Below are 27,150 nucleotides of genomic sequence, written 5' to 3'. Positions count from 1 at the left end.
TGGCTGGCCGGGTGCGGGCGCCGGGCTCCCGCCGGAGGAGAGGACAACCAGCGCCGCCGCCGCCGCTCGGGTCCGGGCCCGGGTCCCGGCCCCGGCCCCGTCCCGGGCCCCGGCCACAACCCCTTGCCGGGCCCGGCCATGAAGTGTCACTACGAGGCGCTGGGGGTGCGGCGCGACGCCAGTGAGGAGGAGCTCAAGAAGGCCTATCGGAAGCTGGCCCTGAAATGGCACCCGGGTAGGTTACCGCCCCGCAACCGCCGCGGCGCTGGGAAAAGCCCGGGCGACCTTTCTCACCCCGTCCCGCGTGACACCGGGAGGCTGGCGGGCGCGACCTACCTGCTGCTGGGCCAGGTGGCAGCGCGCAGTCTGCCCATCCTGCGGTGGACGCCCCTCTCCTTCCCGCATTGCCCGTGTTTGGGAAGCCCACACTCTGGCGACTTCACCTGCCCTCTCGCAGGTTCTGCTCAGAACCTCTGGGTTCTGCCCTGCCCTGGAAGGAGTCGGCCTGGCAAGCCTCCGCCCTGCCGGTCCTGCTGGCCCAGCCTCCGGCGATCCTCCCTCAGCTGCCCTGAACTCGGCTGGGGAACCCCAGCTGCTTAGAGCTCACCTAGGGCTCCTTTCTTCCTGAAGTGAAGACCAGGGAGCCAGTAGGGTGTCTTAGAAAGGGATGCCTGTGTTTTTTCTTTTAGTGGGCTGCTTAAACACACCCTGTGAATTGGACATTTGTCTTCAGATGAAGAGTTCTAATCAGGTGTCTTCCATAATGAAGTTTTTGTATGTTCACTTTGACATGCGCCTTCTTTGGATATTTTGTTTGTATCCAGGCCTGTGCGACTTTTCTGAAGTAATCTGATCTTCCAGACTGGGTCACTAAGACCATAGTTGAATCTCCGCTTTTGGGGAGTTTTAATAAGAGGCTTTTATTTTAACCATTAATTAATAAACAGACTTTCCAATATATGCAAGTCACCGCACTGTGTAACACGTAGATTATGAAATGCCACGGCAGGAATTTCACAGTCTAGTTGGGAAAACATTCCTCACACACATTAAGAGTTAACTACAAGTGCAAAGAAAAAATAGCACAACATAAGTAACAGAAAAACTAGTAAATGCCCAGAAACTCAAGGAAGGAGTTATCACTATGTACTGATAGATGCTGAGGTTTTCCCTCTTTATAGAAACTTGGATTGGGTCCTGGAAGAATGGAATGAATGTGGAAAAATGAACTAACAAGGATGGGAAGAACTTTGGTGGTGGGCAAAAGATCTTCCAGCAAGGGGTTTAGCAAAGGCAGTGTTTATAGAAAGAAGGAAAAATAAGGATTGGTAAGAGTGAAGAAATACTGGGGAGCAGAGTCAGAAGGGAATGTCTGTAGTTGATGGAATAAGAAATAGGGTTATTAGCATGGTACTCAATTAATAGTAATTACCAAGAGAGGAACTAAAAATATATATACATATATTGGAAGGACAGAAATAAGTGAACTAAATGTTCATCATAGTAGGAAGTAAGAAGATAGGCAAAATTAATAAATCCAATAATAGTGTAAAAATAGTAGAAGTGTATTGGCAGAATGACAGGTAACTATCATTACCTGTTTTACTAAGATATTTTGGTAGGGTACTATGAAGGCACTGAGTGATTTATATAGGGCTAGTGACGGTCAGGGAACAACTAAGGAGAACCCAAGCTGTGCTTAGGGCTAGGTTGAGGGGAAAGGTTCAGATAGCGCAAAGGAAAGATTACTAGATTTGGTGAGTAATCACTGTGAGGAAGAAAGGAATAAGTATGCAAATATTAATGAATGCAGGAACGGATTGTCAGGAACTAACTGAATAGTTTGTGTCATCCTAAATACATTTAAGTTTGAAAATGTTTGTATATTCCTATTTTCCCACAGAAACATGATTTTGGTTTGCTTGCTCTGTTAAGTGTGTTTCTCAAATGTTTAATTTTGTTCTATGCATAGGGCATTGTGTTAGACATTTCTGGGGTTAAGCTTTGCTTCAGAGAATAATGTGTCCTTGATATAGAAAGTTTGTTTGTTTTTTATGGTATTAAAAAAAAAGAGAAGGAAAAAAATATTTTTTTTCATGGAGGAGCTGAGAATAATTTCCAGTGGGATCAATAGTTCCACCTCTGAGATCCCTTTTGTGAAGGCAGGCTTTCAGTAATTCATCAATGACTATTTCCTGAGCTCTGTGAACAGGGTGGGAAAGACCCTTTCCTGGTGGCATTTGCATTCTGTGGGAGAGACAGGTAGGAATGGGCAATTTTCAGTATGGTGTGAGAAGGGGGTTGTATGAGGACAAATATAAGGTGCTTATGAGTCCATGTACTCACTCTGGACTAGGTGTGTGTGGGGGCGGGGAGCAGAGATGGAGAGAGCCATTCAGAAAATGCATCTCTGAAGAAGTGACATCTGAGGGGAAAGACGCAGGAGAGAACATGAGGAGGAGATGAGCATGGCCAGGTAAGCAGGGCTGGTCCTGAAGTTTTGGTAAACTGGAGTAGGGCTTTAGCCTGAGGGCATTGGGACCTGAAGCCATCAAGGACCTGGAAGCAGGGGAATGATAGATTCAGGTTTTTCAAGTTTCTCTCAGACTATTGTTGGGAGTGGGTAATGGAAGGCACAAGACCAGAGGTATGGAGGCCAGGAGGTCAAGAAATTGAAGTCACTAAACTGATATGAAATCTCTGAGCCAGGTACCAAATTTTTCATTGAGTCAGGAAGACAATTGAACAGTGATGAAGAGAAGAGGATGGTTGGCCAAATGGTCTGAATCTCAAAGGAATGCTACTTCTTTTTTTTTTTAATTTTTATTATTGGTTGTTCAAAACATTACATAGTTCTTGACATATTATATTTCATACATTTGATTCAACCGATGTGATTCTGCAATCTGTATACGGGGTAAAAATGGGAGTTCATAACCCACAGGAATGCTACTTCTTACCTGTGGGAGAGTAAAGGATCAGTGGCCAGGCAGATGCCTGCTGTCGGAGTGCTGTGGCAAGAGGAGCCAAGAGGCCTGTAGAGTGTTTTCAGGGAGCCAAGGCCAGGTTTAAAAGGCACTACCCTTGAAATCTTCCAGAAGGCACTGTAAAAAATGTTAAGGAGGGGGCAGAAGAGTGAATGTGAGAAGAGAAAAGCACAAAGATAGCGTGAGAATGAACTACTTAAACTCCAGTGACTGGATTTGTAATACATGTGACTTTCGCATATAGAAAATGTAAACTTGCCTTATTATTGCTTGTTTACCTTATTACACTTAGATTTGAGTTTGATATATTTATGTGAAATAGAAAGCCATATGACAGATTGAAAAAAATTACTTAAGAAAATGACTCTAGTAAGAGATGAGACTGTATTTTTAGTTGGTATGTTCATGGGTTTTGTGTGTTTAATTAAAGCTTTAGCTTTCTCTAGACTTCTTCAGGAGAGGAAAGAAGAGAATGGGACAAAGGAGGAGGACAAGGTACAATACTGGTAAAAAGGAAAAATAAACACCTTTTCCCCTCTCTTACAGGTACCTGTTTTTGTTGTATTTAGGAAGATTCAGTTGCTGGCTTTTTGTAGGTCATTTAATTTGGACTTCTTTTTTTTTCTTTTTGTCTGACAAAAAAATAATTCTGACTTAAAATTTCTCCCAATTGTCCTAGGATGCCAGAGAAGAAGTGTAGGCCAGTTAGATCGTGATGCTCTGGTTGTTTAGGAGCTCTACTTGAGGTGTGCTTGATGAATATTGAAGTGAATATTGGAAAATGCCAGAACATTACAGGACTCTGTCCTTATTCTTTTCCTTTTGAACATGTTTTTAATGATTTGGTGAAGACATAGAACTCATAACTCTTTGTAGCTGGACCTTGAAGGGGTATTGGAATTGTGCTCAACATCCTGTGATGGGAAGCTGGCTACAGTGGCTAATCCAAAAAGTTGTTACATGACCAGAAATCTGGAGGAGGCCTGTCCTGAGAGCTCCAGCTGCTTGATGAGTCCATTGGAGACCTGCTCCATAGTCCTAACGCTAGGGTTTGAATCCTTATATCAAGTTTAGGCAGTAAAGCCTCAAAAACAGAAGTGAATTGTTTTCTGTGTAAAGGTACAGAGATAAGACAGCTAGAGCCTGGAATAGCTGTTTTCAACCATGAAGCCTTTGGACTTTCTGCTGAGGAACTCTCAGATGGCTTGCTCACCTATCATCCAAGATAGCAGCTTGTGGGAGGACAGAATAAAGGAAGGGCAGGAGTGTGTGCTAGTTACCTTTTAAGGAGTTTTAAAAGCTGCTGTATAATATTTTTATAGATTTTATTGGCCAGAGCTTAATTACCTGTTTACACCCAAGCTTCAAGGGAGGCTGAGAAATGAACTCTGTATTTCTGGGGCCAAGTATCTAAAATCAGGGTTAACTGGAAGGAGAAGGTAGCCAGCAGTCTTTGCCACATTTTTAAATTAAGTATGGCTTCATCTGTAAGCTTACACCTTAGCTTTGGGCAGGACACAACTAATACTTTAAGGGCACACTGTGAGTGTCACCCAGGTCCCTTTTCTTCAAGGGAACAGTGTCTTTCCTGAGAGTCTTCACTTAGTGGCTAAAACTTGCCACCTGATAACCACAGGGGGAAAAAAAAAAAAAAAGAAAGAAAATCTGAAATTTTTTAACTGGGTATATTGCTACTGGAAACATCTGTTACAGAGTGATAGTCAAAATCTCAAATAATTGCAGCAGAACTCCGTGTGTCCTGTTCTACCTAGAAGCTGATTGCAAAAGGGTCGCAACAAGATATAATTGCTAGATTCATCGGAAGTAACAGAAAGCCTAACCAGTGTATTTTTATTACCATAAGACATCTTTACCAACATACTTTATTTCATGAGCTTGGTAAAAAATGTTCAATGTCACTGCATATCTCTTGATTTTTCTCTCTTGATCTCAAGATAGCTGCTGAAGCTTCAGCCATTACATCTATATGTAAGACAATAAAAAAGAGGAAGGAGGAAGAAAATATAACTTTACTTTCATTGCATTGGTCAGAACCTTGTCACAAGGCTGTTCCTACCAGCCAGGGTGGTTGGATAAGCAAGTATCTGTGTATATCCAGCCCCTGCACACCCCTCACCTCTCCAGTAGAGACTAAAGAGAAAAGGAGGAGAGGGCATTGAATGATCTAACTTATATTGTCTGTCACAGAATGGATTAAATCCTATAGTTGAGTTTATGAAAGTAACTGATTGTACAGTTAGTAATAGACTTGCCAGTAAAGAAAAAAATATGAACCTTTGCCAACCATTAATTCTGTATGATAGTATGCTGCTGCTTAGGAATTAATGGAATTGGTTATAGTGATTAAAAGTGTAATATTTCAGAAGTAACAAGTGGCTCATTGATTATCTATGCCTATCTTAGACTGTATTGGAAATAAGGGATTCTGATGTGCCATAAGAAGTGGGAGTACTCAGTGCAGAGAAAAAGTGGGTATGGAGATGGGGTATTGGCTGAAAAACTCAGCACTTGTCTAGCTGGGTTACTATCAGATTGTGTTACTTCTCATATATAGAGAGATTCCAAAAATAGAGATAATTTTTACTTAATATAAGATTTCTTTCACTTTTACAAAAGACCATGATTCTAAAATGTCTATAAAGCTTTTTGTGTTAAAGCATCAGTAAAAACAGCCATGGCAAATTGCCACACTTAAGTATTGTCAGTATTAAGTGTTGAGTAGAAGGCCACCTACAGGACTGGGATCATTGTGTTGAGATCTGAGAAAAGGCAGTAGTAAGATGCCTTTGAGAGTCAGTGATACAGATAGTATTTATAGGGAATATATTTCTGTCATCATATCTTTTATCTAACCTCTTAGAAGATAAGTATTGAGTTGTAGCTTAAAGAACTTTGATATTCTTAAAATACTTTCCTTTCAAATGTATTAGTTTTCTATTGCTACAAGACAAATTAATAAAGCAACAAAAACAGCAGACATCTATTTATTATATAGACTCCCAAGTTTCTGAGACTCAGAATTGGGAATGACTTGTCTGGATGATTTTTGCTTAGGGCTTCTTGTGAGGTTATATGATCACTGAGAGAATCAGTTCATTTCCAGGCTAATGCATGTAGTTGTTGGCATGCCCAAGGTGCCTACAGCTCTGAGAGCCTCCAGTTTTTACCCCATGAACTTTTCCATAGGCTATCTGGTTCCTCAGCTATGGCATTTTTAAACTATGCCCAGAGAGAGTGAGAGCCCAAGATAGAAACTGCAGTCTTTCATAACCTCATCGTATACAGGATGTATTATTACTCCTGCCCCTGCTGTTGGTCACTGAGACCAACCCTACTAATGAGGAAGGGAACAGACAGCATAGGATATGAGTGCCTGGAGGAGGAGATCACTGAGTGCCAGCTACCACCTGAAACAAAGATGCTATCAGAATCCACAGCTAAGGGAAGAATAATTAGTATCTGTATATTTTTAATTTTATGAAGTTTATTTTGGTATATACTGACAAAAAAATATGAACACTAAATGTAATCTAGCACGAGATACTAGATAAATAACAGTCTTTATATAACTGATTTGGATTTTTTTTTCTCATTGTGGAAATAAAATGTATGCTACTTAAGGTTTTCTATTTGTGGATTCCAGGTTGAAGATTCAGTGATAACACCAAGACTTATAGATGCTTGTGACAGATTGCTGCTTATCAACTGTCATCGTAGATTTCTATTTTTCTTAGTTGTTTTTCTTTATTTTATACATTCTTCATCTGTTTGGCCTTTGTAATGGAAGACTCTCCCTGACAGTCTGCCTTCTACTTTTTTAATGATGGAATTTTGTAACTTTATTTTAACAGATAAAAATCTGGATAACGCCGCAGAAGCAGCTGAACAATTTAAATTAATTCAAGCAGCATATGATGTGTTGAGCGACCCTCAGGAAAGAGCATGGTAAGCATCACCTTGTCTTTCCCATCCTCATTTATTTTGTTGGAAGGGATCATCAATATAGGTTTGATTTTTTTTTTTTTAAATTAATACACTAGATGGTTTCAGTGTGTTCTGAAGCATCTATCAGTTATTCATTATGTAAAATGCAGTATTATGGTAGGAAGGAACTTTGGAGATACTTTTTGCTACTATCTGGTTTAGTAGGTGATTAAACAAAGTTTGGTGATTTTATGTAGTTTTAATTTTTATACTTTAAGTGATTTCTTATTATTTGGTCCCTTTGGTGTATGACAAATTTACTGATGTCCAACAGGAATAAGACTGACTTGTCCTTAAATTAGGTAGATCTGGGTGGCAAGGGGGATCTCACATTCAAGACCAACCTAGGCAGTAAAGTGAGACTTGTTTCAAACAAACAAAAGCAAGAGTGTTTAATACAAGAATTATACATAAAATATGTGAAGATATTTGTTAAGTTTCTATATTTATGACAGATACTTTTACTAGATAATTTAATTTCATTTCTAAATAAAAGTTTCTATGTTTGAAAGTTGTGAGTTTTCAGATTCTTGATTAACCTTTTACAAGTGGTAAGTTTTAAACCCTGACACAGACATGCAAGATCCTGCTGTTACAAAGTGAAGGTGGTGAATGGTGCTGCTGTCTATTGTCTGTGCATTCAGCATTGTGCATAACAGCTGACTCTCAAAGAGAGATTGTGAAGAAAATTCTATAAAATTGTCTTTTATAAGAAAATCAGAGATTCCTAAACTTTCCACTGCCTGAAGAATTTGGAGATCTGGCCTTAGAAATTCTGCTTTCCTCTTGGAACTTTTCAGATTCCTCCCTGACTTCCTCTTGTTTAAAGCCTCTTCTCTAGAATTTAGGTTGTTTTCTTGACCCATGAACTTTCATGTCTTTTTACATAAAGCTCCTGCCTGGTAGCTCTCCTATTGCCTTGAGGCAGTACCACGTAGTGGCAGGAACCTGATTTGCCCAGTGCAGGAGACCTAGTTTTGAATTCTGATGATACTGTTTGTGGATTTTATGATCATGGACAGTATTTAATATCACTGAAATTTAGTTTTCCATTGTATTAAACAGTGATGATAGTAACTACCTTTACAGAGTTAATATGAATAGTAATTATGTATGTATAAAGCTCATAGATTTAAGTTTACTTAAACATAAAAAGAGTCTTATCTTGCAATTTGGTATTCTCAAATTTACTTATGGACCAAATTGTGTCCAATATGTCTTTATTTGTACTGTTTCTTTCCTATGCAAATGCACCTTTCTAGGAGAATCATAGAAATTTACTGGCTTTTTAAATTACTCTGTTCATATGGGCTAATATTACATAAAATTAGGAGCTATAGCAAAGTTTTTTAAAAGGCTTAAGTCTTTTCATGTTAATATTTCCTTAAAATTGGTTGTATATTGGACACATTGAAATGTATACTGACATTTTGGTTGGTATGTAGTGAGGAGTCTTTTGAATTCTTATTTATTTGGCTTTCACCAACGGTGCCTATTTTTTATTTTTTTATTTTTAAGGTATGATAATCATAGAGAGGCCTTACTTAAAGGAGGGCTTGATGGAGAATACCAAGATGACAGCTTAGATTTGCTTCACTATTTCACTGTTACCTGTTATTCTGGTTATGGAGACGATGAAAAGGTAAGATAAGTGAAAGTCTTAATTTCTTAAGTAAGACTCAAATAGAGAATTCTTAAAAGTATTCTAAAATAAAAAGTGAAGCAATGTTCATTTTGAACCCTTAAAATTCAGTGCCTTCATATTTACATAAAAACTTCCAGTTGATACTAAATGTACTGGCATTGACCAGAGCTGAATTCTATAAATTTTCAATGTGAAGAGTTTTTCATCTTACATTTTAAAATATTTCTTTGTGATTAGACTATAAAAATATTAAGTATTTGTGTTTCTGATTTTTTTTTTAATTTTAGGGTTTTTACACAGTGTATCGTAGTGTTTTTGAAATGATTGCAAAGGAAGAACTGGAATCTGTGTTAGAGGAGGATGTTGAGGATTTCCCAACTTTTGGAGACTCCCAGAGTGACTATGATACGGTAAAAGACAAGCGCATTGCATTTTATAATTAGCATTTATTACTCTTTTTCCCAATTTCTGATTTTTAAAGAAATGAGTCCTAGTCCTGTGTTATGATGACTTCTCTTATCCTCTCTCCTTTTGAAGGAACATGCTGTTCTCTCAGAGCCACACTCTTTGCTTTTTCTGTAAATGGACCATAATCTTTTTCTTTGGCCAGTAAGATTATTTTCTTTTTTTCTTAAATCTGTTGAAGAGTAGTTTAAATCCTTAAAAGGATTGTGCATTGATTAGTGGGATTGCTATATATATATATATGAAAAAAGAAAGTGGGATGTTTTGATCATTAATATTTACTGCTTTTTTTTTTAAAAAGTAGAATTTTACCTATTTTCTTTGTCACTAGGTAGTCCACCCTTTCTACGCTTATTGGCAGAGTTTCTGCACCCAAAAGAATTTTGCTTGGAAGGAAGAATATGATACACGGCAAGCCTCAAACCGCTGGGAAAAACGAGCCATGGAAAAAGAAAACAAAAAGATTCGAGACAAAGCAAGGAAAGAGAAGAATGAGCTTGTTCGGCAGCTGGTAGCTTTCATCCGGAAAAGAGATAAAAGAGTGCAGGCACATCGGAAGCTTGTAGAGGAACAGAATGCAGAGAAGGCAAGGAAGGCTGAGGAGATGAGACGGCAACAGAAACTAAAGCAGGCAAAGTATGTGACTGGCTCCTTTCTCAGTTTTAGGAGGGATAAAGGGCAGCATCAGCAGGGACCAGATTTTGGGTTCTCTTGTCATGTTCAGTCATTATTGTGATTTAATCCTGGCATTAGGTAGAATGTTTTCACCCATTATGAAAACATTTTCATTTTAATTTGGGTATTTTTCTTTAGAGGCCCTTTATACTTGAAGTCCTTTATAGATTCTTATAAAATATAATAGTAACTAATGTTAATTGAATTCTTACTGTGTGCAAGGCCCTGTTCTGATTGCTTTCCCACCACAATTCTGTGTAGAATTTTTTTCTTTTTTTTTTTTTTTTTTTTTTTTTGTAATTTTACTTTTTAGTCCTAGTTGGACACAACACCTTTATTTCACTTATTTATTTTTTTATGTGGTGCTGAGGATCGAACCCAGGGTCTCGCATGTGGGAGGCGAGCACTCTACCGCTGAACCACAACCCCAGCCCTCTGTGTAGAATTTTTATCCTCTTCATTCTTGTGAAGAAATGAGACAGAAAGCCCAAGGTCACATACCTAGTCAATCACAGAGCTGGGAATCAGATCCAAGTTTACTTTAGGGCCTTGCTTTTAACCACCATGCAACATTGCATTTCTGTTGATATTCTGAGATATTAAGTTCATTTTAGTTTCTTTGAAGTTTTGTTGTTAAGAGTAAACTGTAAACATTTGGGTCCAGAACATTGTAGTATTCTGTTATAAGTCATTCACTTACTAAAAATTCTACTTATTTCACCTGTCATCTTTTGAAGATTGGTATTTTATTTGACACTCAGGACTTAAAGTGATCTGAAGACTTTTTACATTCTGTAAAAGATTTATGTTTTAAAACCCATTATAAAGCAATTAAAACCAGCTAGGTGACAGGTTTCAGCGACTTTGCCAGAGATTTAACTTAAGCACAGGGTTTAGGTTTGTAAGCATTTCAGCTTGGGAGAAAGAAGGTCTCTAGGGGATAGATTTTTAAGCCTAAGAAATGAGTAAAATCCTTGTAGAGATATGCTTGTCAGAGTAAGGCTTTATTCTGTGAATCTAGACTGGCAGAACAGTACAGAGAACAGAGCTGGATGACCGTGGCCGATTTGGAGAAGGAACTCCGGGAGATGGAAGCACGATATGAAAAGGAGTTTGGAGATGGATCAGATGATAATGAAATGGAGCAGCATGAGCTTAAAGATGGACAAGATGGTAATTTTTATTGACTAACAAATTTTGGGAAATAAATTTTATTGTGTGCAAGGATGTACACTCAGAACACTACAAGTTCCAGTAAAGGGACCCAGGAATTGGACAGTAGGGAAGGGAAAACCCAGAGGATCCTTGAGTTCCAGCTGATTATTGCCAGCACTGTGCCAGAGTTTTCATTCTTTTGTTTGCTTTCTAAGTAAAGCTGGAAATCTGGATTTTATAGAACATCTCCCAATTTTTAATATAATTTTTTAAATTAAAAATAATTGTATGGGTCTCACATAGGTACTCTATTGAAGCAGTCTAGTTCAGGTAGTTTGTTTATAAGTTATTTTGTCTGTAATCTAAATGACTTCCATTTCTGGATGCTTAAATGTAATGACAGGTGAGCATATTCAGAAGTGTGACTGACTGGCCTTTCAAAGAAAATGCAGTTAAACAGTAGGTCAAGTTGTAATAGCAGTTATTTCCAGAAAAACGGGCAAAAGTCTATGTGTGGTATGTATTAATTATTTCTCTTTCTTCTAACTTTGTAGAAAGGCTCCTCTTAGTGTCCCAGAATAATTTCTGTGCCTCTATCATTAAATCATAAGCAAGTGACTACGCCAAAAGTGAGGTTTTGGCATTTTTGAGAATAGCTGTATATCTCATTTTCCACACTGCCTCTGGCATTTCCATAAATAAAACTAAATTAATATAAAAATTCTATAATTTATATAAAAATTATATAAACCAAATTATACTAATTTCACATAGCTGTGAATGTGATTTTTTCTTACTAGTAGCCTGAACGATAAAATGACAAATTTTTATTCATTCAAAATGATTAGGAAATGAAATGTTTTATTAGTGAATCAGAAATAGTATGTGAAAAAGTGCTTTGAAAATTATAAAGCACAGCTTTATACTTTATAAGGCCTTTTTAAAAAATTTTTATATTTTGTTTTTAGTTATACATGACAGAATGTATTTCAACATATTATACATACATGGAGTATATCTTCCCATTTTTGTAGTTATACAGGCATTACACGGGTTGTGTAGGAAAGTTATATCTGATTCATTCTACTGCCTTTCCTAGTTCCATCCCTCTTCTCTTCCATTCATTTCCCTTTGTCTAATCCAGTGAATTTCTTCTCCCCCGCACACATGCTGATTGTGTGTTAGCATCCACATATTAGAGAGGAATATTCAGCCTTTGTTTTTTTGTGTTTTTTTTTGAGATTGGCTTATTTCACTTAGCGTGATAGTCTCCAGTTCCATCCATTTAACAGCAAATACTATAATTTTCCTTTTATGTACAAGATCTCACTTAATCCCCATGAAGTACCCTTTAAATGTAGATTTTGCCAATGGAATCATATCCATTTTACTGAAGAGGAAAGATTGGCATAAACCTGAGATCATAACCCACTTTGAGATGTAGATTTTTTTTTACTTCAAATCCAGCATTCTAAATTAACTGATTAATTAAAGATTATTTCACATATATGATATTTTGAAAGTACACAGATAATTGGAAAATAACACCACGTGCAGTAGGTCCCACTTTGATTTTACCTTCCATTGTTTCAGTTACTTTTGGTCAGCTGTGGTCTGAAAATATTAAATGGAAAATTATATAAATAACTTGCTTTAAATTGTGCATTAATCTTAGTAGTGTGATAACATTTTGCACAATTCTGTCTCACCCCATTTGGAAAGGGAATCATCCCTTTTTCCAGAGTATATACTACTCATAGTCACTTAGTAGCCCTCTAGGTTATCAGATTAACTGTCGTGATATCACAGTGCTTTTGGTCAGGTAACCTTTTGTTTTATTTAATAATGATCCCAAAATGCAAGACTAACAATGCTGGCAATTATGATATGCCAAAGAAAAGCCTTAATAAAGTGCTTTCTTTAAATGAAAAGTTGCCTGTAATCCCATTGAAACTCAGAAGGCTGAGGCAGGAGGATCTCAAGTTCAAGGACAGCCTCAGCAACTTAGTGAGGTCTTAAGCAACTTAGTGAGACTCTAGCTCTAAATAAAAAAAAAAAAAAACAGTTGGGGATGTGGTTAGTGGTTAAGTGCTCCTGGCTTCAATCTCTGATACCTAAATAAATAAACGTAGATAAATAAATAAATAAAATAAAAGGTGGAAGGTTTTGATTTAAGGAAAGGAAAAAAGTCGTGTGGAGATTACTAAGAACTCAATCAAGTAAGAATGAATCTTGTAACTATGAAATTGTGAAGAAGAAAAACAATCCATACTAGTTTTACTATTCAATTTCAAACTGCAAAGTTACAGCCACCGTTTGTGGTAAGTGCTTGGTTAAGGTGGAAAAGGCATTCATTTATATAATTTGGTAGTATCTGTGATTTCAGGTATCCACCAAAGGTTTTGGAATAAACCCTGTGGTTAAGGGGAACTACTGTCCTGGACATTAACCCTAGTAGGATGTATTTTGGTATTTGGGACTTCAGTGAGTAGTTCTTCAGACTTATATTAACATTACTTATAAAGAACCAGAATGTAGAATATGAAAGAGATACCTTGGGATCTTTATTGTTGGTAATAATAAATCCCAAATGGCATTAATTTATTTTTTATTTCCTAAAAAGTAGAATATGGGATTGTTGTTGGAAGAATTCCATTTGAGCTCCTTAGTCACTTGGATTTCATGGGATTACAATGATAGTAATTATTCTGTTTTTAATAAAACCTCAAGCTTATAAAAAGGGCTGTAAAGAAAATGTTTAAACTTTTCCATGTAATATACTGTTTTAAGACCTGTTCACTAATAATGGACTGTGGTAAGCTAAGTTTAAGCTTATCACAGTTGTAAAAGAAAAACCTGCTTTGTGGTTGAATATTAAAATGGGGTTTGATGTTCTACACTGAGTTCCCACTTAGGACTTCACAGATTTTCTGAATCTTCTGAGCATACTTATGAAAAGAATGTATAAAATAGGGTGATTTATTTGAAAGCTTTCATTGCTTTTGAAAGACCAATTCAAGTCCTGACAGCCTTTTGTTTTTGTTTTTATTTTTGTTTTAGATTCATTTATCATTTGTTACTTTAGGTTTGTATTCTAACCAAATAGGATTCTTACCATAGGCTTTCCTCTCTTAGGTAAAGATAGTGATGAGGCGGAGGATACTGAGCTTTATGATGACCTTTACTGCCCAGCATGTGACAAATCTTTCAAGACAGAAAAGGCGTAAGTTTAATATCATTGAACTCACCTTTTCTTTTGAGGTAAAATGTAACACTTTGAATGTCCTTAAAAGACTTTGCTTACAGCAGTAGATACTAACTCCTACTGGGAAGAAAGAAGTTTTTGTACCAGTAGTTAAGCCTGTTGTACCAGTTGTCATTCATCTCAACATTCCTGTGTAATATCTGCTTTTTAAACACACATGATGTTTCCAGAAAGAAGTTCTGCTTGTTGAGACAAGACATAGTCATACAGTTGAGGAGGCTAGACTGCAATCATCTATCCCCATTATTGGCATCAAATGTCCAACCATTGCTGTTCCATGGATGTTGTTAATACCAGCCTAGGAACTTTAAACTTGTCCTGCCAAGAGTCTGTTTACTGAAAGGGAATCACTTCATCTTGTGGGAATAGTGATGAAGAGTGAAACATTAAAAAGGATTCTATCATAAAAGAAGGAGGAGAGTACATGGGAGAAAATTAGAGTCACACCACTAGGGAAAAGAAGCATAATGCCTGAAAGTAGAAGGAGAGTGAAGGATGAGAATGCAGTTGTGGCAATGTGAACAAGTATTACTGGGTAATGCTAAGGAGAATTGCAGAGTACTAAAAGAAACAGTAAGAGGCAGAAAAGTTAAAAACAAGCAAAAAAACAAAACAAAATGCAGTAGTGAGAGTTTTTTGGAATTATTATTATTTTTTTAATTTGGAAATAATATCACACCCAAAGAAAAGTTCCCAGAATAAAATATGGCATACCCTATTTACTTGTTGCTACTATTTTGCCCCATTTACATGTGCTTCCTCTACTCACATATGCATGTGCACACACACATACAGCTTTTTTCCTATACTGTTTGAAAGCAAGTTTCATATCTACTGCTTTTACCTCTAAATACTTACTGATATAGGAAGAATGAAGATATGTTACGAACATATAACATTGATGAAGTACTTTTATCTAATTTATTGCTTATATTCCAGTTTTGCTAGTTGATTTTTTAATATTCTGTATAGCACATTCCCTGCTTCCCAGTACAGAATCCAAACTAAGATCATACACTTGATTTATTTGTCTCTCTAGTCTTATGTAATCTGTAATAGTTAACTTATCTTTTATGCCATTTATATTTTGGAGGTATAGTATAACTTTAAAATGTTTATTTCTTGAGAGCCAGGCACAGTGGTACATGCCTGTAATCTCAGTGACTTCCAAGATTTGAGGCAGGAGGATTGCAAGTTTAAGGCCAGCCCCTGAAATTTAGCAAGGCCCTAAGCAACTTCCCCTGTTTCAAAATTAAAAAAAAAAAAAAAAAAAAATTTAAAGGCTGGAAATGTAGCTCAGTGGTTAAGCACCCCTGAGTAAAATCGCCCCCACCCATGGCCCCCCAAAAGGCTTTTTCTTAAATATATCTTATTTAGGATTTGCTGCTTCACAATTAGATTCCAGTTGTGCATCCCAAGGTGGATACTTCATAACATTCTTAAGGGTTCATATCTGGGGACACACAAAGTCACCTCTTCATTGGTGATCATTTTGATTACCTAATCAAGGTGTTATTCAGTTTTTCTATTGCAGAATTAGTACTTTTTTCCCTTGCAAAAATTTTTCTTAGAAACATGTTTAATCTGTAGGGAGAAACCCCCACAAATATAGCGTCCATTGACAATTTTCATCTTGCATGAGTTGAGTATCGCTAATCTGAAAATTCAGAATCTGAAATTCTCCCAAATCGTAAACAAAAATTTTGAGTGCAGATATAATGCCCAAAGTAGGAAAATTCTGCACCTCTTTATTGCAACGGACCTAGTCAAAATCAGGCACATTGAACATATTGTATAAAATTACCTTCAGACTATTTGTACAAGATGTTTGTGAAACATAGCTGAATTTTGTGTTTAAACTTGGATCCCATTCCCAAGATATCTTATGATACGATATGTTTATTTTGGATAAGGAATACTTGACCTTTATAAGTCTTCCTTGTGTTGGTTGCCAAATGATGCTTTTCTGCTCTTTCTGCATTTATTAATCAGTATTTGGTGTTCTCTTATAAAAACAAGCACCCTCTCTTCCCCCCATTTATCTACCTTATTTATGTATTTATTATTAATTTTCTTTTATTATTGAATTTGTAAATTTTTGTCAGAGTGATCACATATTTATAGATGTGCTCAGAATTCCTTCAGGCCAGCTTCTTATGTCTTTTTGACATGACCTTATCATTTTGAGCACTTATTTATAATACAGTGATTACATCTTAATTTATCCAAGGGGCTTTGTTCTGAAGGAGAATTTTACTTGAAGGAAAAGTAGTAATCAAAATTTGGGAAGTCAAAAGTCTGAACAGATGACATGAAGAATTGAGTGACACAGGTGTCCTACTTTCCTCCTCCTCTTTTTCAGTGCTGGGGTTGGAACCCAGGGTTCTTTGCATACAAGGCAAGCACTATTATTGAATTATATCCCAGGCCTAACTCTCCTACATTCTAGTATATCTAACTCTAATATTTTGAGCTCTATTTTGTGAAATGTTTTTTAGTTGCCTGTGGATACATTGAAATAGCATTCTGTACAGTTTCAAACATGTGTTTGAACTTAGATTCAGGGTAGTAGGAGTGAGAAGGTAGACTCCGCTTGAGAAGGTGAAAACCAGCTGTTGAAAAAGCAAAAGAAAGTAAACTACTTTTGTCTTTCAAGCCTTCATATCACTATTACTCTAGGGGTATTCCTTTTGAAGTTAGAATGTGTATCTTTCCATTTTCAGTGATCCCTGAAAGACTGTAGCATGGCCTGAAATACAGAAGCCACTTTTAGCAAATACTTAGTGATTAAAAGGAAATTGTGGAGAAAGCTTTAATTTCAAGAATTGAAAAATACATATATGGCAAATATTTTCTCCCTCTGTGGGGCTTGCCTTTTTGTTCTCATAGTGTCTTTTGTTCAATGTTTTTTTGTTTTATTTTATTCATAAAAATAATATTTTCTTGAAATAAAGGTACAAAATCATGCATTAAGAGAAAATAACAAATAGAGAATTTTGCAAGAAAAGAAGGAAAAAATATATAAAAATCAAAAGGAAGAAAATGAGGGGAGTGCTGAGATCCCAGGGGCCTTAATATCTGGGCAGTCCTGACCAACTTCTGTTGCTCTGTAAAAAAAATTCCAAACATATGGCAATTTCAACTTGGTTGCAATCATCCAGAAACTTCCCTGAGAATATATGAACTTAGTACAGCTACTCATATCAGATTCTTCTTTCAGCATGAAGAATCATGAAAAGTCAAAGAAGCATCGGGAAATGGTTGCCTTGTTAAAACAACAATTGGAGGAAGAAGAAGAAAATTTTTCAGGATCTCATATAGATGAAAATCTATTGAATGCCAATTCCGAGGAAGAAATAGAAGATACACCAAAGCAAAAGTACTTTTTAATATTAAATTTCACTAGATATATTTGTCACATTTAGAGATTATTTAAATGCTATTTTGTCTTAAAAATTTTCTGTTATGCTAATATTTTCTCAGTCCCTTATAGTTGATGGAACTTCATCGGGTTGAAGTGGATAAAGACATGATGTCAGATCTAATTTTTACAGAATATGTTATGACAATTTTAAAAGTAGTATCATACTTAGGCAACCATTTAACCACTACTGCTGTTCTCAAAAGTTATAATATGAATATTTTGCTTTTATTTTTAGTGCTTTACAATATTAAATATTTTAAAATATTTCTTTACCACTAATATTTCATTTCAGTATTTTCTTCCTTTCACTTGGTGAGTTTTCACAAAGTCAACTGTTTAACATTTTTATGTATGTTTGCTCTTATTAGGCTTTCTAAAAAACAGAAGAAAAAGAAACAAAAACCGGCACAGGTATGTTGAAAAGGTTTTATTAACATTAAATATCATTTATAAAGTTACAGAACTTTCATTCATTCCATTTAGCTTGTATTAAAGAGAGTAGGTTTATTCCATAATTTTATATTGCTTATCAAATTGATTAAAAGGAAGTGAAAGTATTTTCTTTATCCCTTGTGTCCCCCCTTCTATATATGTAACTAAATTGCTATTTCAGGTTTAAATTTTTCATACGTATAACTCTCCTGGTAAGAATTATCCGAGTGCCATATTAAAAAAGTGTGGATACATCTGATGATTGGACTTGATTTCAAGTCAACTAAAATCTAAAGCTAAGAATATCATTGTATTTCTAATTTTATTCTGCTAACAACATCAATGAAATATTGCAGAAGGAACATTTGATTAAAAACTCATAATGATATATTGAGAAAATATTTCTATAACTCAGAAGTTTAAATATTTCACAGTTGGTATTCAGAATCAGTTTATAGTATTATTCTTTAGTATTATGGTGTCATTACACATGCCAAACACAATCTTATGAATGACTCTGGAACCTGTAAAAACTGCAAGCTTGTCCATTTTAGTAATGATATTTGGTAGTTCTAAAGCAAATTGGATTGATTTTGTGTCATTTTAATATAACTTAGTTATATTAGTAAGCAGTAAATGTTTTTTAAAAACGTTTAGGTAATCTATTAATAATTTCTCATAAGTTTAGATTTGGCTTATTTATCCAAATGGTTATAATAATCTATTAGGTAGTTTTTATCACTTTCCTATTCCAAAAATGATATATGGTACAAATAAATCACTGTTTAAATTGTAATTTGGAACTTTTTTTGCTTCAGTTATAAAGCAGCATAGCAAATCATATATTCTTTTAATAAATTTACTTGTACCATCATTCACTCAAAGACCCTATAATCACTTGTTTAGAACGTTTTCTCTTTTCTTTATATGTGTGAATACCACTAGAATAAGGACAGAATTTATAGCAAAGAAGAATTTATATTTAACACAAGCCTGTTATAATTCACGGAGAATGGGTTCTATTGTGTTAGTATTTTCTTAATTGACAAAATGCTTCAAATGACTACTCAATTTTTTTCCTTCAATAGCTAATATTTCTTTATAGCACCTCTTGTTTACAATTTCTGATTATGTTAGGTTCAGATAAGTGTTCTGTATGTAGCACTTTTCCTGGTATTTTCTAAGCTCTCTTGAAGTGGAAGGCAGTGTAGAGACATGTACTGATGGACCAAAGAGAAGCAGGCAGCAAGTAGAATTCTGACACTCCAAATTGGGAAGGTTTTCTGTATGATTAAATAACAGAACAAAACCAGTTGTATAAACCAAAAAGAATTATAAAACAAAGCCCTCGAACCTAAAGGACTAAAACTGAATGTAAATAGAAACAAATGATTCTGACAAAAAAGGATTAGTTCAACTTTTCAATGTGGTTGTTGAGTTTTGAATTTTGAACACAAGCACTTTCTAAACTCATGAGATAATAGTCAAAAGATAAAGTTAACTGCAAAGAAACTAAGTCTTGAATTTAGTTGGGTTTTGGTAGTATTAATAAGGTATTTCTGAAACTCTTTTGTATTGTAGGACAGAGATAGTGGATAAATATATTATACTGTTAGAAACTAGATTCTCTGTGGTAGAAAAGAAATATAAATTCAAATTAAGGAAAAGAGAGGAAGGTTGGAATTGGAGATGTTGGTAGGAGTTCATGATTTAAAACAGCAATGAACTAGAAGTAGTGACATCCCTCGGCAGTGAGCAAAGTTAGCACCCACATCTTGGTTTCTGAGTTCCTTTTCTCTGACAAAGAAAGGCAGGCTTGGTTTTTGGAGAAATGGATGATTCCATGACTGAGATAGGGAAGGTGAGCCTAGAACACTTAACACTAGAAACTAAGGAAGTGCTAAAAAGCTCATAGGGATATGTCATCAGTCCTTAAGACCCTGCTTACAGAACTTGCCAATGTGAGAAAATTTGAGTCATAAAAAGAAATAATGGTGATAGATTTTTACATATTGATTTTATTTAAAAAATTCATATATCTATATTGAGTTTACAAAAAGGTTGGGAAAATGGAAATGGGAAAACTTTATTATAGAAAAATATGAGCTAGTACAAATTTAAGTGGCATAAGTAATAGAGATAGAAAATCACTGTTCTATAATCCCCAGTATAATAAATGGTTCGGGCAAGAATTATAAAGAGATACCAAATGTATTGGATGAATGGCTGTTGTAGACGATTTTCATTGTTTTAGTCAGCTTTTTTTCACTATGACCAAAAAAACCCAGGTAGAAAAATGTAAAGGATGAAAAGTTTAGTTTGGCTCACTTAGAGGAGTCATCCATAGTTTGCCAGCTCTGAGCCTAAGATGAAGTAGAACATTAATGGCAGAAGAGCATGGTGGAGGAAAGCAGCTCAGGACACGGCAACCAGGAAGCAGAGAGAAAGAGCTGCTTCGGGGTCAAAATACAAATCCCTGAAGGCTTATCCCGAAGTATTTTCTTGAGCTACACCCTACCTGCCTGCATTTACCACCCAGTTAATCCATATCAGTGGATTAATGCACTGATTAGGTTCCACCTCTTGTTAGATCATGTCACATATGAAAATTCTTGCATTGTCTTACACATGAGCTTTGGTGTAACTAAAATTTGAACACATTACTTCTGAACTCCTTCCTCAAAAGTAAATTATAAGAGTCTGTCCATGCCCCTTTTTTTGTCCATGCCTGTCTCACAATGCAAAATGCATTTAGTCCATTTACAAGCATTCCCATAGTCTTAACAGTTTCAGCCTTGCCCAAAAGTCCCAGTCCAAAATCTCATTTGAGACTCAAGGCAAATTCTTGGATGCTTGCTGAGAGCCATAGACGAGTCAAAATATGGCCCCTGGCATTTTGCCAATAATATTGGTTGAGAGGCAAGCCATTAAGATGATGCTGGATTGATTCGGTTGTATATTAGACCTTTACTGTCCGCCTTGGCCTGCTACTTTGGAGTTCCCGCACTTCCCCAACCAATGGGAACTCTCCGGGAATCCCCACGAGAACTCCAGAGTTTTTCAGATTTTTCTGTCTGTTTTCTGCTCTTAATCACAGTAAACTTATCTAAAAAGCTTCTAGCGATATCCATGCCACCACCTGAATGCTGATCTGCCTTGAAATTTTCTCTGCCAGAATAATTAGCACATCATCTTTAAATTCACCTTATAAAAAATCTCAGTACATGGGCAAGGTGTATATAACTTTTTTGCCAGAACATAACTTGAATGACCTCTGGTTCAATTTCTAGTAGAGTCTCTTCTTCTGAGACCCCATGAGCCCAGTCTTTACTGTCCACAGTTCTGTGAGCATTCTGGTCTTCTCAGCTCCCACTAGAATTGCCCATAAGCCTACTTATAACATTCTAAAACTTTTCCAGCTTCTATATCTAAACTTTTCAAAATTTCCCCCACCTCACCCCAAAACCAGCTCCAAAGGCTTCTGAACCATGTGGTTGGGTCAGTTATAGTAATGACACTGCTTGTCAGTTACCAAATTCTGTTTTAGTCATCTTTTGAGTAACTGACCAGTATACCCAACAAGAAAAACTGCAAGGAAGAAGAGTTTATTTTGGCTCACATTTTCAGAGATTTAGTTCATGGTCAGCCAACTCCATAACTCTGGGCCTGAGGTGAGGCAGAACATCATAGCAGAAGGGCGTGGTGGAGGATAACAGATCAAGAAATGACGTCAGGAAGCAGAGAGTTGTATACACCAGAAACAAAATATAAAATCCAAAGTTGTGCCAGCAATAGCCTTCTTCCTCCAGCCACTCCATACATGCCTACAGTTACCACCCAGTTAATCAGCATCAGTGGATTAATCCACTGATTAGGTTCCACCTCTCATAACCGAATCATTTCACCTATAAAAATTTTTTTATTGTTACATACATAAGCTCATGGTATAATCTCTAAAGTTAGAATTAGGGATAATATTTACACTTTTAAATGTTTTGTTTTCTAACTATAAAAAATAGTTGCTCATTGCTAATCAGTTAGAAAATATGGAAAAATATAAATACTATACCTCATTAAATTGTGATTGGACATAATATGTAAAATTCTCTCTTCCATTTTTGCTAATATTTTTTATATAATTAAATGAGTATTTTAGAATGATATTCTAAAGGTCTCTGAAGTGGAGCTACTCCTTGCCTGATGTACCTACTTCTCCTTTTTGATTCCTGAAATCTACCTACTAGAGTATATGGGGACATTTATCAATTTATTATAACTATAAGAAATCAGTATTAGATATATTTGTTTTGTAATGGCATGTATATTTTCTCACCTAGAATTATGATGACAATTGTAATGAAAATGGACCTGGAGAAGGAATAAAGGTTGATCCAGAAAATATCAACTTAAATCAAGACAGTGCCAAAGAATTGGAAGATAGTCCCCAAGAAAATGTCAGTGTCACAGAAACCATTGAACCTTGTGATGATCCAAAAAGTGAAGCTAAAAGGTAAGTGAGAGTTGCATATTATTTTCTAATTACTGAATTTGATGATAAAGATAACTTTTACATATCAAAATTTTCTTTCCATGAATGAGATAGGTGTAAACTATACATAGATATAGAGACACAGAGAGAGAGAGAGAGAGAGAGAGAGGGAGAGAGAGAGAGAGAGAGAGGGAGAGGAATGAGTCAGGCTTGTTAGAAACAGAATCCTGTAGTACTATGGTCACAGACAGTTCAGCAACATGACCAGAAGCACTGATTCAGTTCCAGTTTTCCTTGCACTGCCCTTGCTTTTATTTTGCCCTTGACATTCAAATGAGACCAAGGCTGCCTTTGAGTCTGTTTCCCCACCCTGATTCCCCTCTAGCATCACCAAGTAAATCTTCATGCTTGGGACAGCATGCTGTGTTCAGCCCCATGGCATTGTCAGAGTACAAGTCAGCAGCTTGGGTCTTCCTACTCAAAGAAACCCGGGAGTCCTGGTGCTGCCAGAATTCTCAGTGGTGGATTAGAGGAAAGTCTTTCTCGGGGAAGAGATCTAGTCCTTCTCCTAGCTTCTTGTCTGACTTCCTTGTCCCCATCCTTATCTGTTCCTCTAGAATACAGAGTTGTTTCTTATTCCTTGAAGAAGGATTTAAACAGTAGCCTCAGGTTTTTGTTCTCTTGAAAAACAGCTAAAGTCTAAGTACAAGTGGCAGTGTAAGTGCCACGTAAGCTCAATGTTGGAGCTGAAGTGATAGGGCAGTGGAGTGCACTTAGAGATGTGGGGAATTCAGGAAGAGTAGTGTGAAAGAGAAACACATGACTGAGGCTCTACGTGTAGAAAAGGAGGACAAGGAACAACACAGCTGGTAGATGCTAGGTGTTTGTTCCTATTTGACAAATGAGAGGAACTGAATCTCAGGTTAACTTGTCCAAAGACAAGAGTTTATAGGTGGAAAAGCTGGCAGTTAATCCCTTTCTGCCTGATTAGTCACTTGAAAGCACCTAGAACATCTGTCTCCATGAGGTTTGAGTGTCTTGTAGGGGATCTTGGGCTGCTTGGTTGTGCAACTGCATTTAATATCATAGATCATCATTACTTCTGACTGGTTATGAAGATGGTTTGCTTTTTATTAAAATACACTGCATAAATATTCAGAGATATTTTAGAGGTATTATTTTTGTTTTTGTTTCAACTATTTTAAGTAAATTACTTAATTTTTGTGCCAAATTTGTTATTTAATTTAATCTCTGCAGGTACTTTTTAAAGCTGCTTATTTGCCATGTGAAGATTAAATTAGCCATTAAAATTAATGAACTAGCCTTTAAAGTACATCTCATCTTTTGATTGTTCTTGAAGCAAGATGACAATTAAAAAGGGTACATTATTTTGTATTATGCTAAATAATTTATTTTCCAGTGTTCCTAAGCCCAAAGGAAAGAAAACCAAAGATGTGAAAAAATCTGTCAAAATACCTGCTGAACCACAAATACTGGTAGGTCAAAACCATATTCACATCTTTGGTGGGTCTTATTTGAGCAGCATAATGTCCTAAAGATAAAAATGTGTATGGGATGAATCCTTCTCCAACAATCTGCAACATGTGGATCCATCATGGTTTTGCATGCTGAAGGCAGAATTTATATATCTACTACTCTCATTTTTTTCTTCTAAATGAGAAGTACATTAGAAATACTAGATAATAGAATAGTTACTATTTTATATTGTGATCTAAACTCTGTATCAAATTCTGAAGATTAATTATAAAGCATAAATAAGTTCTCTAGTCTGTGTGGTGCATGCCATTGAAAATCTCAGAATACTTAGAACTGATGGTATTAGTTGATGAGATTTAAATTCCAGGAATATCTGCTTTCAGTGAACCTGTTTGGTAGCTTTTTTTTTTTTTTTTTAAAGTTGTATTTTGAAGATATTTGATGTTTAAACACTGTTCTCAAGTGATAACACTTGTTTTATTTATGTTTTGTTCCCCTTCTCAGAATGATGTTCTTATCAGCTGTACAACCTGCCATAGTGAATTTCCATCCCGGAATAAACTTTTTGACCATCTGAAAGCTACCGGTCATGCAAGAGCACCTCCATCTTCATCTTTAACCAGTGTAACAAGTAGTCGAAGCAAGAAAGAGAAACGTAAAAACAGATAGAAATTCTGCCAACACACTTTTTTTTTTAACTGTCTCTAAATTTTGAAACCAAAAACTGAACTGAAATCATCTAAAGAGTTAAAATTTCAGTGATCTGAAATTTATTGCATTGTGGAAGATTATTTTTTATCTTATAAAGACATTTTTTGTTTAATATATATATTTTTAAACATTTCACTAGTGATTAAATTCTACTTTTGCCATCTGAATTGACTTGAATGTCTCAAAACAGGTAAATATTGTAAAGTATGTACCTTGATTTTTCACATGAACAGAGATGTACAGGGAGAATTAAATTATTTTAACACAAATGCCCCTTTTTCCTTCATTTTGTGAATTTCACAGTATGTATTTTTATTTGTTTATTGCTTTTAAATTTTGATTTGTAATCTGTCAAAAACTCAGATCGTTTAAAAATCATCCTAGGTTTCTTTTCCACCTGACACCGTGACTCCAGTTCTGACTTTTAAATTATTTTTAAATAAGCAATTGTCAAGTACTCTGTTCTTTTTTTTCCTCAAGGACAATGATAGGTGGGAACTAATTAAACATGTATGATTGTGTTTCAGGAATAATATCTTAAAGCCTAGTATGGTGGTGGCACACTTGTAATCCCCACTACTCAGGAGGCAGAGGCAGGAAGAGGGGTCATAAGTTAAAGGCTAACCTGGGCAATTTACCAAGACCCTGTCTCAAAATGAAATAAAAAGGGCTTTTGATGTAACTTATTAGTAGAGCACTTGCCTAGCATGTGTGAGGCTCTGGGTTCAACCCTTCGTACTGCCAAAAAAAAAAAAAAAAAGATCAACTTCGGTAATTATCAATAAGATACATTTTTTTGTTTGTTTTTTAATTCTGATTTGAATTGTAGAGGTAGAGGCAAATCAATTTAACTGGCACTTTCTCCATAGACATGGTGGTGTTTATGAACGTAACAGGTAGCAAGCAGATGTTTCCAAATTTTACTGACTCCTTAACAAAGGATTTGTTCTTCATTGAGTTTTCTTTTTTTTTTTTTCATCATTCAATGAAAAGAAGCTTTCTTAATGAAAGATGATTTGATAGGGCAGATACTTGAAAGCCATCTACTCTGTAGCAGTGGTGAATATAAAATCAAAAAGAAGATAGAGAATCATTATAACTGTGTGTGACCAAATACACAATATAAATAAGTGGTGAGTCAAGTTTAGAATAAATACTCCGTTCTTTAAATTGGTCTTGAAAGTAATTTTAAACTCACCAGCTTGAAATGTGTATTTTCTGTTTCATGTGATTATTCCTGATCTTATATCTTCAAATCTTCAAATGAAGGAAATGTTAATATGTGTAAGCTCTGAAATACTGAGAGTCCTCAATAGCAAGGTCTTTTCTGTTAGCTTTATGTATAGTGTTGGTTATTGATTCTGTTACTGATTTAAAAATATGCATTTGAGTCTTAATTTTTTTTCTTTTGTATTTAAAGATTTGGGGTTTTAGTTTGTTTTTTAACCATATTACTTTTCTGTTTTTAACTACTATTATTAATTCCTTGCAATTGTTCTTTCCCCAACTTTTTCCATCTTTCAGGGGCAATACTAGCCAGTTTTGTATATTCTGATCGTTTCCTCCCAGACTTCATTTGAACACTGTCTAATAAAGTTGGTCATAATTATGAATAGGAATGTAGGTAAATAGAAGCACATGTAAGTCACATATTATTATATAGTGAAAAAAATATAAAGATATTTTAAAGGGCAGAGAGTGACTTATAAATGTTCTTTAAACATTCTTTGCTTTCCTCTGTATTGACCATGCTTGTGTTTAATTTGTTTTTGCTTCATGTGAGCATTGATTGGAGTTACTTGTCACTGTTACTCAGTTTGACCAAAAAAAAAAAAAAAAAAAAAAACAACCTTACTTTTCAAAAGATCTTCATCAGTTGTGATTGGAAGTTAGTGATGATCTTGTCTCTAATCTGATATGATGTTGATAAATCCTCTCTTCATTTTCCTTATTACAACAAATTGCTTAGTATAATAGTATTATCTCCATTCATCATACAGGATCATTATGAAGGCAAATAAAATAGTATATATGAAAACAATTTTTAAAACAAAAGCTTTATACAAAATACTGCCCAATTTAAATGAATTAAATCTTTTTTAATTAAAATATTTGCAGATAGAAGTGTGCACATTGAATCATGTGTTCATGCAGTTTTAAAGGAATTTGTTTCCTAAATCTACATCTGAAGAAGAAAACAAGAACATACATATGATGCCAGGGGTAAAATAATATTTTTGGTGAATCAGTGGCAGTTTTGTTTGAGGCAAAATCATATTCTAAAATACAGGAGCACATATTTTGCATTGATCTCATTAAGGGTCAATAGCAACTATCTTGATGTAACTTGCTTCAGATGTGAAGATAACATTGACTCTGGGAGAAGAGAGTTAAGGAAAA

At 35.6% G+C, this 27,150-nt stretch overlaps 1 protein-coding gene across 1 annotated transcript; it reads left to right on the top strand.

The window, feature by feature from the left end:
- On the top strand, positions 1 to 25,019 carry Dnajc21 (DnaJ heat shock protein family (Hsp40) member C21). Its single transcript, XM_026390131.2, has 12 exons — positions 1 to 235; positions 6,860 to 6,953; positions 8,511 to 8,634; positions 8,925 to 9,047; positions 9,434 to 9,738; positions 10,799 to 10,950; positions 14,068 to 14,155; positions 17,418 to 17,576; positions 17,990 to 18,032; positions 22,391 to 22,563; positions 23,963 to 24,038; positions 24,544 to 25,019. The coding sequence occupies exons 1-12, from the start codon at positions 139 to 141 to the stop codon at positions 24,706 to 24,708; spliced, it is 1,599 nt and encodes a 532-aa protein (XP_026245916.2). The 5' UTR covers positions 1 to 138; the 3' UTR covers positions 24,709 to 25,019.
- The last annotated feature ends 2,131 nt before the right edge of the window (positions 25,020 to 27,150 follow it).

The sequence above is a fragment of the Urocitellus parryii genome, chromosome 1 (assembly GCF_045843805.1).
Source record: "Urocitellus parryii isolate mUroPar1 chromosome 1, mUroPar1.hap1, whole genome shotgun sequence".
Taxonomy (NCBI): domain Eukaryota; kingdom Metazoa; phylum Chordata; class Mammalia; order Rodentia; family Sciuridae; genus Urocitellus; species Urocitellus parryii.
This window is presented reverse-complemented; position numbering and strand designations above follow the sequence as displayed.

What these genes read in the sequence shown, in the direction of transcription:
- Dnajc21 (XM_026390131.2), top strand. Translation starts at nt 139, where the DNA reads ATGAAGTGTCACTACGAGGCGCTGGGGGTGCGGCGCGACGCCAGTGAG. An exon ending in CAGAAACTAAAGCAGGCAAA is followed by an intron (nt 9,739 to 10,798) that starts GTATGTGACTGG and finishes CTGTGAATCTAG; the next exon opens with ACTGGCAGAACAGTACAGAG. An exon ending in GAAGATACACCAAAGCAAAA is followed by an intron (nt 17,577 to 17,989) that starts GTACTTTTTAAT and finishes TGCTCTTATTAG; the next exon opens with GCTTTCTAAAAAACAGAAGA.